A 14,960-nucleotide genomic window follows, 5' to 3' on the forward strand; every position below is an offset into this window, starting at 1 on the left:
TCTCTCTGTTTGGGAGCTTTGTCTGTAATTTTCCACCACTGTAACAATTCCGTAAGAGTGGAAAGAAATACTTACTGGTCCAAAAACTCCAGAGAACTTCCACTGAAGATGGACTTGACAAGGTCTTCCGAGTCCTAGGCAAACTTTTTAACCAGTGCAAGAAGGAAAAGAATGGAGTGGAAGAAGAAAAAAGTTGTGCTTAATGGTTAGGTCTTTAATCAATGATGGATTGAAGTACATGAATAGTGCTGTCATTGGGCACAGGAATGTAGTGCATCCATTCTTTGATTCTGTTTTCCTTCCATTTTTCTATTCTGCCCTCAATTTGTATCAATCTATAAGTTCACTGTTTTATCTACTTGTATCTCCCACCTCTCTTTATAAATTAAATGAAATTAAATTAAGTCATAAGTTAGGGATGGATAATCAAACCACATTGCCTTACTTTTTGCTCCTGGAATTCTCAAAAAATAGGTATCTGCAGCTTTTACATTTCTTCTTGTTCTTTGTGTTATATCTGGCAACTATAACAACAAATCTTCTCATCATCTCTGCAGTAGCTTTGGATAATCGACTGCATAGCCCCATGTACTTCTTTCTGATGAATTTGGCTGTGCAGGACCTGGGCTCAGTTTCCATCATTGTTCCTAAATCCATGGTGAATTCCCTCATGGGCACCAGACATATCTCTTACTTTGGTTGTGTTGCTCAAGTCTTAATCTTTCTCTCCTTCGAAGCTTCTGATTTATCCCTCCTGACAGTCATGGCCTATGATCGGTATGTTGCCATTTGCAATCCACTGCACTATGAGATGGTGATGAATTGGAAAGCCTGCACCAAAATAATGGTTCTAGTGGGAGTTACAGGGCTCCTCTATGGAATGTTGCATACCAGTGGCACTTTTTCAATTCTTTTCTGTTCTAATGTGGTCAACCAATTCTTCTGTGAAATTCCACATTTGCTAAAGCTATCCTGTTCTGGCTTCAATCTCATTGAAGCTGGAGTTGTTGTGGCCAGTCTCATTGCAGTACTAGGTTGTTTTACTTTTATTATTGTATCTTATGCCGTGATCTTCAAGGCAGTGCTAAGAATCCCTTCTGGAAAAGGAAGGCAAAAAGCCTTATCCACTTGCATTCCCCACATTATAATAGTGTCTATGTTTTTATTAACTGGATGCTTTACCTACCTGAGACCTCCCTCTAACACCCCATCTTACTTAGATTTTGGGTTGACTGTTCTGTATTCCCTTCTTCCCCCCCTGTTCAATCCAATCATCTATAGCATGAGAAATAAGAATATCAGACTTGTCCTCTCTAAACTCTGGAGGTTCTGAAAATTTCTTTTAATGCAGTTTCTATTCTGTTTACCACAAGTTTTCATGTTCCTTTCTTTTGCTTTATGTCTCTGAATAAAGGAATAAGTTATAATAAAATATAATAAATTATAATAATAAAGGGAGATTCAGCTGGGATGGAGACAAATTCAACCTCTGAACCCATATATAGAAAGAAGAATACAGAAAACCAGAAGTTTCTCTGCAAATATCCTGCCTCCCTAATTACTGTCAATGAACTTTACAGATGTGAAATATCGATGTTTGGCAGCCTCTTGCATGCCACAGGGTGACAACTCCTGGTCTTTAGTGAAGTGAGGATCAGGGTGTAATCCTATTTTCGAAAACAATTGGAATGACAAGGAGGTTTAAAAATGTGGCTTATTTTAAGAACCCTTTGAATGCATGGGAAAAAAAATGTTCATATAGAGATTTGCACAATAAGTTTGTGCAAAATATTTGCATATGTAAATACTCTCACAAGCTGTGCTTTCTTGTATAAAATGACTTCCCCTCTAATGCTAGCACATAATATACCTAGTTAAAGGTTTAGCTTTTCCAAAAGTACACTGGCCTCTAAAACTCTTCTCTCCTTAAATGGTAATTTGTTCACATAGTTTGATCTTTTGTGCCTTTGAGTCATTCTTCACTCCTGGCAACTGCCTGGACAAGTCTCTGCATTTTTCTTGGCAAGGTTTTTCAGAAGTGGTTTGCAATTTCCTCCTTCCTAGGGCTAAGAGAGATTGACTGGCCAAAAGTCACACAGCTTGCTTTTTGTCTAAGACGGGACTAGAACTTGCAGTCTTCCAGTTTCTACCCTGATGCTTTAACCACTGCACCAAACTGGTTCTTGCATACTTTAGCTCAAGAGTATTATTTCTTTCCCTTAAAATTGCTTTGAAAAGATCAGACCCCTGGCAGGCTTGGCAGGATGGGTGGCCTGGCACTATCTCATATAACCTTTTGATAACCACAAGAAATGAAAAAGGCAAGAAGTGTAATTAGGATGATGCATAATTGTAAAAAAAGAAAAAAAGGAAAAAACACTTTATATTTGTTTTCAGAAGCCTCACAACTTGATACAAATTGGAAGAGATAACACATGCTCCCTGGCCCAACACCTGGAGAAGGAGGGTAGGTAGATATGTATACCAAGGATGATATCTTATTGATATGTGCTTGAGCATTATTCAGTCTCATCCAAGCTATTGATAAGCTAGATTAAGGTTTTGTGTTATTTATGCCACCATCCTCCAAATGCTTTCTTTAACAGTACAAAAAATGGACGAATTGCCAAATATTTGGGGACTGAAGTATAAATATACTTGGGAAAGGTGCCATATACTTCCTGGAGTCATCTAGTCAACATCAGTACATTCCTTTGAGGAGGGTGAGGGGCTCTCAGCTAAAAGGATATGAGATTTTCTCCTATATTTATACTCCTATATTGAATGTTGCTGTCTTGTTTTTCTGCCTTATGTATGGATGTTTCTTGTCTACTTTGCAGTAATCCTGGGACCCCTGTAAATGATCATGAGAACATCTCCAAATGCAAATATTTTGCTCAAATTTAACTTGTGCTATAGCTTGTGAGAATATTTCCATATAAATTTATTTTGCACAAATTAATTGTGCAAATCAGTACATGAACATTTTTCCCTTTCCATTCACAGGGTTCTTAAAGTCTTTATAGAAGAAATTGCTTGGGATATTGTTTACCAGAAATGGTTTCAGATGTCACACTAAATGATGATTAGTGATTTATTGTTGAATAAACTACAATTTGTGCAAATCTCAGAACAAATCTTTCTTGAATAATTTATTGTTGAATAAATTACAGTCAGCTGGAATCTCCTACTCTGACTTCAGTCTAGTTGAATCTGGAGTTCTTGTAGCAAGTGCCATTGCTGGGACAGGTTGCTTTATTTTTATCATTGTAAGTTACGTCATGATTTTGAGCATAGTGTGGAGAATCCCATCTATCCAGCAAAGGCAAAAGGCCTTTTCTACTTGTGTTCACCTCCTTGCAGTTGTTTCTCTGTTTTCAGTAACTGGAGGCATTGCCTATCTGAGGCCTGCCTCAAACTCCTCATCTTACTTAGATTTAGCATTAACTGTCTGATATTGTTTTCTTCGACCCCTGTTCAACCCAATAATCTATAGCATGAGAAATAAGCAGATCACCTTTGTCCTGTCTAAACTGGGGAAATACGAACATTGCTTTCCTTGATGCTTTCTCTTCTATTTGCTCTAACTGAACTTTTTTATCTTCTACTTTCATTTTCCGGCTGAAAGGAAGTAATTGCAGAAGGAGGCACAGCTGAGACAGAGGCTAAACCTATGGCAATTTTCTTTCAATTGCTGAGACAACATCTTGGATCTTTATGCATTGGCCTTCTTGCAGGTGGTTAGAGCTGGATTTATCAGCATTGGAGTTCCACAAGTTAATGACTCTTGCTTCTGACATTAGCAAAACACTATCAGATGAAAGTAGGAGTCCCCCACTCTTAAATATTACTAGACAATGTGTGACTTGTTGGGTCATTGTTTCAGAGATATTTCCTTACCTCAACAGAGAAAGAAAATGAAAGAAGGTCCAAAAACCAGCGGGAGTGGGAGTGACTTGCAGCTTGCTGCTGGCTTCCCTACTGACTTTGGTAGTGGGAAGCTGGCAGAAGTCTTCCTTCCTTCCTCCCTTCCTGTCCCTCCCTCCCTTCTTGTCCTTCCTTCCTTCCTTCCTTCCTTCCTTCCTTCCTTCCTTCCTTCCTTCCTTCCTTCCTTCCTTCCTTCCTTCCTTCCTTCCTTCCTTCCTTCCTTCCTTCCTCCCTTCCTGTCCCTCCCTCCCTCCCTTCCTCCCTTCCTTCCTTCCTTCCTACCTTCCTTCCTTCCTTCCTTCCTTCCTTCCTTCCTTCCTTCCTTCCTAGCAAAACATTATCAGATGAAAGTAGGAGTCCCCATACTCTGAAAAATATTGTGAATTGGAGTTCTATCTGGAGAGCACAGTGTGAGCTTTGCAGTTGTGTAGCACTAAGGCAGCCTTTCATGTATGGGAAAGCCAAAGCATACATTTGTGCAAAATATTTGCATATGGATATATTCTCACAAGTCAAAGCACAAGTTAGATTTTTGTAAAATATTTGCATATGGATATATTCATGAGCATTTACAACGGTCCTAGGATTCAGAGAATAAATCATAATTCTTGGGTAATTTGGGGGGGCCGGAGGAATTGCATTGCATGCATGAAACATTGTAATGGAGTAGTACTTTAATTATAGTCCCTGCTTTTACACAGCAGCTATTTCTTTTAAAGAATCACCCGGACAGGATCCCTTTCACCTCTAATATGGTTTATTTTAACAAAGTTGGCTAACAAATCTTCCTCCAGTCAGGGACAGTCACTTAGGAGAGGATTTTGTTTTCCTGCTGGAACATCTATTATGAAGGTATCCCATGGGTATTGGTGAACTTTTTACAGCTTTTACTTCCGTCGCTAAAAACATCATAAAGAAAAAAGAACAGTATTGTAAAGGTTCAGTCATAACTTTAACGAATTATCACACTTGGTATATTGAAACACTCTGTGTCCCATAAGGAAGTCACCAATCATATTGTTTCTGGCGCAATAGTTTGAGCAGTCCCTTTACAGAATGGTGTATAGTATTTCAAAATCAAATATATATTCAAGTAATCTAACTTTCCCCAGTCCATTGGCAAAATTTCCCTTCACTGTCTTTGTAGCTGTTTGATCCTTCCCTCCTATGGCCAATTTCTTTTATATTTTCTTTTAATACTGGTAGCCACCCATTTTTGTCCCTCACAGTCATATGCCAAACCTACATCATTCAGGCAGTTTCATCACCAATGAAGCTGTCAGCCCCTCCCTGTGCATTGGCTAAACATGTCAATGGATCGCCTGAATCCTCTGCACCCCCAAGGTGTCCCTTTCCCCTTTTGACTGGGGAAGAGTTATCCCGGAGTTGGACCAAATTCAATATGGAAAAAAGCCTCATGCTTCCTCTGGTCCATCTTGTGCTAACTCCCAACTAGTTTTTCTGGTAGGACAGCATTTTTCAAACTTGGCAACTTTAAGATGTATGGACTTCAACTCCAAGAATTGATGGCTTTCTTGAGAATTCTGGGAGCTGAAGTCTACCCATCTTAAAGTTGCCAAGTTTGAAAAATACTGGGCTAAGAGATGGGTGCATTTTCCTTGCGACTTCTTCCTTTCCTTTCTCCCTGCTCCCTGTTTTCTTCAACCCTTACCATACCCAAACCTGATTTATTTTTGCAAGCTCCAGAGATAATTCTGCTTCTTCCCAAAGAATCTATTCCTTCTTCATTTTTTACTTATTTACTTCAATTTCTGAGGCTGCCCATCCTCATTCATGACTCTGGGTGGCTAGAGTGTTAAAAGAAAATATAAAACCAGAAACGGAAGGAAAACAGGAAACCTAGATATAGCAGCTAGGGTAAAAACAGATTCACCAATCCCAAGTTAACATAACCAATGTATGGGCTCAGCCCAGAGGATGAATTCTACCTGCCCTGATCATCAGTGGACAATATACTAAACAAATAAGGGGTTTGCTTATTGATTCTGGCCTTTAAATACATGCTGTACAGTCTCCACGGCTCCAACTTCGACACTTCAAATGGACATTTTATGTTTCCAAGCTCATTTGGAGCCAGTATCATTGATTACATTCTGGTCTCTCCTGCATTCCTTTCCTGGGCTAGTTCCTTTGATGTCCACAACAGAACAGAGAGTGATCATCTACCCTTGATTCTGACCCTTTTGGCTTATGAGTCCCTCCCCCCTGTGGGGTGCAATATTATTGATGGCATCCCCCAGGTTAAATACCATCCCAGATGGAGCCCCAACCTCAGTGAGAAAATCACTGCTTTTCTAAATATCCCACAGATGCTGAATCCAAGGCATCTTTCATGGCAATCCAATTCCAATGTATTTCAAATGTTTAGTTCAAGCAATACGTTCCCAGATGACCACTACAGTTCTTGTCATCTTAGAAGGAATAACACAAGGAAGGGCTAGTATGACCAAGACTGTAGGAATAAAAGACAAGCTCTGAGAAAGCTACAGATGAGAGTTACAGGGGAAATGACAGTTTCCTTCATTCAGTTATTGGTTCATTTCTAATCCCAATACTGGGAATTATTAAAGACTGAGAAGTCTATAGGTCCCTACTATAGGGACCAATGGAGGGAACTTGGCCTCAGCTTAATTAAAAAAAAAAAAAAAAGGAAATTTTGGAGATTGGTGACTAATGGTGTTTCAGCACAAACCACCATGCCCCATGAATGCATCTCAGCACAAAGTTGGAACCTACATTTTTCCTCTTTTTACAGCTGCCCATACAAAGAGCCAATAACAATATCTATCACAGTAAGCCTACTATCAGAGTGGCCAGCTCTCTCAAAATCTGAATGTAAGCATCTGGTTCCAACATTGACCCTTGGAAAAACCCCTGGAGAGGATATAATTCTTCCAGAGGTTTATAAGAAGAATGACAAAAAATTTCAATGTTTATCTGTGTTGATGACATGACTCTTATATCCTGCACTGAGATTGGCTTTAGAAGATTTTTGGCCAGACACACTGTTTTATGTGAAATGGAAAAACTGAAGATAAACTGTAATAAAAAACTGGTACTAGTTTTTGGCAGAACTAATATTAAACACAGATGGACAATTAATGCCCAAAAAATAGAGCACTGCCCCTTTTTTAAATACCTGAGCATCACCTTTCATAAGCCCTTTTTATGGAAAACACATTTAACTACTGTCTTAGCAACTGCCCAGTATACAGTGGGTGCTATTCTGATTCTTTCTATTCTACAGGAGGGCAACTGGTGGCTCTGCAAATAAAACATTTCAAGGAAAGTTGACAGCCCAGATGCTGAATGGGCCTATGATCTCAGGGTGAGATGAGAAAGTCATTGCCCAACAGAAATAGTCCAAAACAACTTGATTAGGAAGATTTTTGGCCTCCCTGAGGGCACCGCATCTGCCTACTTAAGGATGGAGGGAGGGCTACCTTCTATTGCTGTCAGAATACATCTTGCATTGTAGGGACACATTAAGCAACTAGAAAGCCTTCCAGAATCCCATCTGGCCAAACTCAGTTTTCTCCATTGCACAATTTGGAACCAATGGAGAAAACGTATGTCACCCATCCTACAAATGTATTCCCTACCACCTTGGGGAAAGTTTAGCTGTTGGAACAGAAGAAGTATTAGAGACAGGCTTTTGGAAATGAATGCCAATCAAGATGCCACTGCAGCACAATCATCCAAACGTTCATCTTGATACCATGCCCTCGGCATATCTCAAAGGGAGCTCTTCCAAGCACCCTGTCAGACAAAGTCTCTGTCCTACTAGAAAAGGGTACAATATTGGAGAGTTTAACCAACAATTTAGAAAACTAACTGTAAAATACAATCCAGGATGATTAAACCTGTTGCAGAACATACCTCTGGCAGGTTTTTGCACTCAATCTAGACTTGAATTCTCAGTGTAGAAAGTGAGAATAGGTGACCTTCAACCCCTGTTCTGTTGGTAAGGTCATCTATAATTGTAGAATACAATGGGAGGACTATTAGAAGAAAATTCCCATATGCATCAGCTGTTAATGGCTCATCACATGCATAAGAAGTCAGGTGTGGATATTTTTCTTTTCTCTAGTTTTGATTGTATAATTTATGTTATGTAATTGCCTCTTCAGGGAAACAAAATGATTAATAAGCTTGCTTAATATACAGTCAAACCATTCCAATGAAGATAGACCTGATCAATAGTCTGATTGCAACGACTGCAGGACCAACATTTAAAAGTCTTAAAAGCATACATCAGAAGACACAATAATTCTATGAAGAAAAATAGTATGTATAGCAGCATAAATATATTGGACATTTGACAGAAAAGCAATCCCCCTCTTATTGAGATAAGTTGGCATTGATTTAACTATGCATTATGTGATTGTACATTTGTTTTGCTTCTATAATTTTCACACTGAGAAAAGGATTTAATGAAATGGTAGTTGAATCTAGTCTTATACTTGCACAGAATATGTTATGGGAAGGGAGACAAGAAGGAGAGATTTATTTTCAAACTTTTGGACACTAAAAGCTAAATTTAAAGTATTATGAACTGGAAAAAAGAGAATCTATGGGCAGTGGTTGTATATACATCCAAAACAACAGATCAAGTGCATATTAAACATGAAGGGCCCTCTTCAACTTGCTGACTGTGCAGATTACATATAGAGATAGATACAGTTTGCAGAAATTCAAAAACCAATGTTCAATATTGAAATAAAATGGACTGAGTGAACTGATCAAGTTAATTAGCATGTCAAAGTCATCTCTAGGTTCATTTGCACATGAAGGATAAAAGACAGTAAATGTCTAAAAGATTGTATTACTGGTGATAAATATTAACCGTACTGTGCTAAATAGATGCTGATGTTGTATCAGCTCACATTCAGAGATACAGAAAATCATTTTTTTTTTTTTGAATGTTCAAAGATAGTGGTTGTTCTTTAGCTAGACATATATATCACAATTTGTAACTGTGCAGCTCATACTAAAAAGAGGAAACAATGAGAAAACTAAACTATAAGTAACACACTTTATGAAGAATGTGAGTGGCAGCCAAGATTCACAGAAGTATCTCATGGAATCACAGGGTGGGAAAGGGCTACTTAGGATATTGAATCAAGTCCTGCTCAGGTGAGGAATCCAAATTACTGTATCTTTGAAATTGGCCATTCAGAGAGTGCTTGAAAATATTGACTGAAGGTGAATCATTGTCATCCTTGGCAATTGGTCCCCAAATCAATGCTCTTCCTTTTGAAATCTTTTCTAAATGTTCATTATAAGGAAAGGTAAACTGGAGAATTTTGACCAGAATATGAAAATATCCTCCTTATTTGGCTTGATAAAAATACATACTTTCCTTGTGTACTGTAATTTTAAGTGCCACCTGATGAATATGAAATGTGAATTATGTTTTCTTTTGTACCATTCATATACTTTAAAGTACAATTATATACATACTTGTCACCCAATATTTATTTGTTTAAAGAATTAAGACTTTTTTTCAGCCACAACATTCCCAGAGCAGATGATAAAACAATTTTTTTATATCTGTGTCTCTATATCTATGTTTCTTTGTGTTTCTGTGTTACAAAAATTCATGCAATTGTAAGTTTCTGCCCTCAAGCTTGCAAAGTAAAAGACATATTAATTCTATTATATTTCTCTACTAGATTTGTATCCTGTCTTTCCTTCAGGAACTCTCTCTATATGAGAGCCTTGTCTCCAATTTTCAACCACTATAACAATTCTGTAACAGCAGTAAGAGATACTTACTGGTCCATTAACTCCAAGGAACTTCCACTGAAGATAGACTTGACAAGATTTTCTGAGTCCTAGCCAAACATTTTAACCAGTGCAAGAAGGAAAAGAATGGAGTGGAAGAAGAAAAAAGTTGTGGTTAATGGTTAAGTCTTTAGTCTAGAATGCATTGAAATATATGGATAGTGCAGTGATTGTACCCACGAATGTACTGCATCCATTCTTTGAAATGTTTGCTTCGCTTTTTATTCTTGGCATCTTTTCTTTCTGTTTTTCCATACATTTCTCAGTTTGTGTCAAGCTGTAAGTTCACTGTTTTTTATCTAAGTGCATCAGTATAAGTTAAATTAAAATAAGTAATATTTTAAGCATGTACAATCAAACCACAGCGCCTTACTTTTTGCTCCTGGAGTTCTCAAATGATCGGCATCTGCAGCTTTTACATTTCTTCTTGTTCTTTGTCTTATATCTGGCAACTATAATAGCAAATCTTCTCATCATTTCTGCAGTAGCTTTAGATAATCGATTGCGTAGCCCCATGTACTTCTTTCTGATGAATCTGGCTGTGCAGGACCTGGGCATTGTCTCAGTCATTGTCCCTAAATCCATGATAAATTCCCTCATGAACACTAGGCAAATCTCTTACTTTGGTTGTGTTGCTCAGTTCTTTCTCTTTCTCTCCTTTGCAGCTTCTGATTTCTGCCTCCTGACAGTCATGGCCTATGATCGGTATGTTGCCATTTGCAATCCACTGCACTATGAGATGGTGATGAATTGGAAAGCCTGCACTAAAATCGTGGTTCTAGTGGGAGTTACAAGCCTTCTCTATGCAATGTTGCACACCAGTGGCACTTTTTCAATTCTTTTCTGTTCTAATGTGGTCAACCAATTCTTCTGTGAAATTCCACATTTGCTAAAGCTATCCTGCTCTGGCTTCAATCTAGTTGAAGCTGGAGTTGTTTTGGCCAGTGTCATTGCAGGACTAGGTTGTTTTACTTTTATTATTGTCTCTTATGCCATGATCTTCAAGGCAGTGCTCAGAATCCCTTCTGAACAAGGAAGGCAAAAAGCCTTTTCAACCTGTATTCCCCACCTTACAGTAGTGCTTATGTTTTTAATAACCGGATGCTTTGCCTACCTGAGACCTCCCTCTAACACCTCATCCTACTTAGATTATGGGTTGACTGTTCTGTATTCTCTTCTTCCCCCCCTGTTCAATCCAATCATCTATAGTATAAGAAATAAGAATATAAAATTTGTCCTTTCCAAACTGTGGAGGTTCTGAAAATTTCCTTTAATGTTGTTTCTATTTTGTTCGCCACAGTTTTGCATGTTCCTGTCTTTTCTTTTAGTTCACTGAATAAAGGAATAAATTAGAAAGGGAGACACAGCCGGGCTGGAGGCAAATCCATCCTCTTAATCCAGAAGAATGGTAGAACTTTGGAAGTTGCTCAGCAAGAATCCTGCATCCCTAATTACTGTCAATGCACTTTACAGATGATAAATGTGGATGTTTGGCAAACTCTGGCATGCTGCAGGATTACAACTCCTCATCTTTAGTGAAGGGAGGATCAGGGTGTCACGCTATTGTGGAAAACAATTGTAATGATAAGGAGGTTTAAACAATGTAGCCTATTTTTCCTTGTGCTTTCCTATATAAAGTGGATTCTCCACTGATGTTTGCACATGATATGACTAGTTAAAGCTTTAGCTTTTCCCGAAGTACACAGGATTCTAAAATTCTTCTATCCTTAAATAGTGATGTGCTCAGACACTTTGATATTTTTCTCCTTCAAGTCAGTCTTGACTCCTCATTACTGCCTGAACAAGTCCCTACAGTTTTCTTGGCAAGGTGCTTGGGAAGTGGTTTGCCATTGCCTCCTCTCTAGGGTTGAGAGAGAGCAACTGGCCCAAAGTCACCCCACTGGCCTTGTGCCTAAGGCAGGACTAGAACTCACAGTCTTCCAGTTTCTAGCCTGGTAACCAAAAGAAATGAAAAAGCCAAGAAGTATCATTAGGATAATGCATAAGTGTAGTAGAACATTATCTAAACTTTCACAAACTTCACAACTTGATACAAATTGGAAGAGATAACACACGACCCTGATCCAACACCTGGAGAAGGGAGGATAGATAGATGTATACTAAGGATGACAGCTTATTGAAATGTACTTGAGAACTATTGAGTTTCATCCCTGCTACTGATAAGAAATGCCAAAAGCCACTTCCAGGGTTTGTTTTATATATGACACCATCCTCTAATATATATATATTTTAAATATAAAGGATGGAAATCTCACCAAAACGTTCGGGGCTCAGTATAAGTCTACTTGGGAAAGGTGCCATATACTTCCTGGAAACATCTAGTCAATACCAGTACCTTCCTTTGAGGAGGGTGAGGGGCTTTCAGCTAAAGGGATAGAAGATTGTCTCCTATACAGTGGTACCTCTAGTTACGAACGCCCCTACTTATGAATTTTTCGAGATACAATCAGCTCTGGCCCCAAAAATTTACCTCGACTTCCAAACTTGCCTCGACTTGCGAACCGGATCTGCAGCCATTTTCCGCCCGTTCCACGTGGTTTGCGGCCATTTTTCCGCCCATGCCATGTGGTCCGCGGCCATTTTTCCGCCTGTTCCACGTGGTCTGCGACCGTTTTTCTGCCCTGCCACATGGTCCGCGGCCATTTTCCGCCCCTGACGCATGGTCTGCAGCCGTTTTTCTGCCCCTGACGCATGGTCCGCGGACGCCGGAACGAATTAACGGTAATTACATTGAACCTTATGGGAAAATTTGCCTCATGTTGTGACCAATTCGAGTTGCAACCAGAGTCATGGAATGGATTAAATTCGTAACTCAAGGTTCCACTGTATTTATCCTCCTCTATTCAATGTTGCTGTCTCATTTTCTTGCCTTCCTTATCTGTGTATATTTCTTGTCTACATTATACTTTGCACTTCAAGTTATTATTTTGCTCTGCTTGCTCAATAAACTCTTTCAAGTTTTCCTTTATTTGTGTTGGTATTGTTTACTAATCCATGAACCTCCTATTCACATTTCAGTGCGACAGGAACTAATGTGCCTCTACTCATAAAAGGGTCTTTCTAATTATACTTCCATCTGGAGACATTTATATGAACCTTTGTCTTTTGTTGAAGGAAGGCAGCATTCTCTCAAGGATAAAGCTAAAGTAAAAATTAAAGTTTTGCAGATCTCTGTATGAACAATTTTTTCCCCCATGGATTCACAGGGTTCTTGAAGTCTTCAAAGATCTAATGGAAGAAATTGCTTGGGATATTGTATTTCCAGAGTTTGCTATATATATCAAACTAAACTATTATTAGTGGTTTATTGTTGAATAAAGTACAATTTGTGGGAATCTCAGAACAAATCTTTGTGGAATAATTTATTGTTGAATAAAGTAAAATTGGCAGGAAACTCTTGCTCTGTCTTCAATCTAGTTGAAGTTGGAGTTTTTGTGGCAAGTGCCGTTGCTGGGTTACGTTGTTTTTTTAATCATTGTAAGTTATGTCATGACCGTTGACACAGTGTGGAAAATCCCATTTGTACAGAAAAGGCAAAAGTCCTTCTCCACTTGTGTTCCCCACCTTGTAGTTGTTTCTAGGTCTCAATAACTGGGGGCACTGCCTATCTGAGGTGTGGCGCAAACTCCCCATCTTACCTAGATTTAGCATTAACTGTCCTATATTCCTTTCCTCCACTCCAACCCAACCATCTACAGCATGAGAAATAACCAGATCACCTTTGTCCTATCTAAATTGTGGAAATTTGAATATTTCTTTCATTGATGCTTTCTCTTCTATTTGCTGTAATTGAACCTTTTTATCATTTCCTTTCATTTTCCTGCTGAAGGGAAGTAGCAGAAGAAGGCAGAGCTGAGATGGAGGCTGAACCTATGGTAACTGTCTTAGAGTTGCTGACCAGCATTTTGGATCTTTATGCAGCGGCCTTCTTGCAGAAGCTTAGAGCTGGAGTTAGCAGCATTGGAGTTCCACATGTTAGCAAAACATTTTCAGATGAAAGTGGGAGTACCCACACTCTTAAAAATATTGTGACTTGGAGTTCTACCTGGAGAACGGGGTGTGAGCTTTTGCTTCTGTAGCATAAAGGCTCATGCATGGAAAATCCAAAGCGTGTATTTGTGCAAAATATTTGAATATGGATATATTCAGACAAGCCAAACCACAAGTAGAATTTGAGCAAAAAAATTGCATATGGACATATTCTCACAAGCCAAACCACAAGTTATATTTGGGCAAAATATTTGCATGTGGATATATTCTCATGAGCATTTACAAGGGTCCCAGGATTCACTGAATAAATCATATTCCACACTGTCCAGTGGAGGCCTTGGCTTCTGCCTGGAATTTGAAAGGAGCCAAGGCCGTGGACAAGATTGCACCAATGTGACCTCTCCTAACACATCAAACCCAACATTCCCCGTTCTTCAGGGAGGAGTTGAGGGTCTTGAAAAGGATTAAGAGATGTCTAGAGCACAGATGGAAGAAAACAAGGACCAAATACGACTGATAACAATTTAAAGCTGCGATTAAGGCCTACCTTGTAGCAGTAAGAGCAGTGAAACACCAGTATCTCTCATCTCTTATTGCATCTGCAGAATGTCCCCAGCAGCCCTGTTTAAGATCACCCGATCCCTTTTGAGAAAGGGGGGGGGGAGTGGCCCATTTACAGGGCCACACAGAGGAGTTTTCTGGGTATCTGGTGGATAAAATCACTTGCATCCAGTCCCAGTTGGATATCAAGAATGAGGCATGGTCTATAGAGATGCCCAGGGTATGGACCTGCCCTGTTATCTGGGAACAGTTTGATCCTGGTGAACCCAAGGAAGTGAACAGGGTCCTCCGAACAGTCAATGCCACCACTTGCCAGCTAGAGCTTTGTCCCTCAAGGCTGGTTAAGGCTACTCGGGAGGTGACATGTGGGTGGGTCCAGGCAATGGTGAATTCATCCTTAAGAGAGGTATTATTTCCAGCGGCCTTTAAAAAGGCGCTGGTGCTTCCCATCCTGAAGAAGCCATCACTGGATGAAATGAATTACCTGGACCCCTTCCAGTCAGGTTTGAGGCCTGGATTCCGGACAGAAATGACATTGGTTGCACTCATGGATGATCTCTGGCAGGAGTGGGATGCGGGTAATGCATCCATCCTTGCTCTTCTTGACCTCTCAGTAGCTTTCAATACCATCAACCATGGTATCCTTTTGGGTC

The 14,960-nt window shown here is 39.4% G+C and overlaps 2 protein-coding genes across 2 annotated transcripts; both read left to right on the plus strand.

The window, feature by feature from the left end:
* The first annotated feature begins 418 nt into the window (after positions 1–418).
* LOC148215507 (olfactory receptor 14C36-like) lies at positions 419–1,333 on the plus strand. Its single transcript, XM_088143047.1, has one exon. It carries the CDS (start codon positions 419–421, stop codon positions 1,331–1,333), a length of 915 nt encoding a protein of 304 aa, XP_087999173.1.
* An 8,748-nt stretch (positions 1,334–10,081) lies between these two features.
* On the plus strand, positions 10,082–10,996 carry LOC148215508 (olfactory receptor 14A16-like). Its single transcript, XM_088143048.1, has one exon. It carries the CDS (start codon positions 10,082–10,084, stop codon positions 10,994–10,996), a length of 915 nt encoding a protein of 304 aa, XP_087999174.1.
* Positions 10,997–14,960: the final 3,964 nt, after the last annotated feature.

Source organism: Python bivittatus, unplaced genomic scaffold (genome assembly GCF_059951505.1).
Source record: "Python bivittatus isolate LINGU-HERP-01145 unplaced genomic scaffold, Pbiv_v1 ctg000470_np1212, whole genome shotgun sequence".
Classification (NCBI taxonomy): Eukaryota; Metazoa; Chordata; class Lepidosauria; order Squamata; family Pythonidae; genus Python; species Python bivittatus.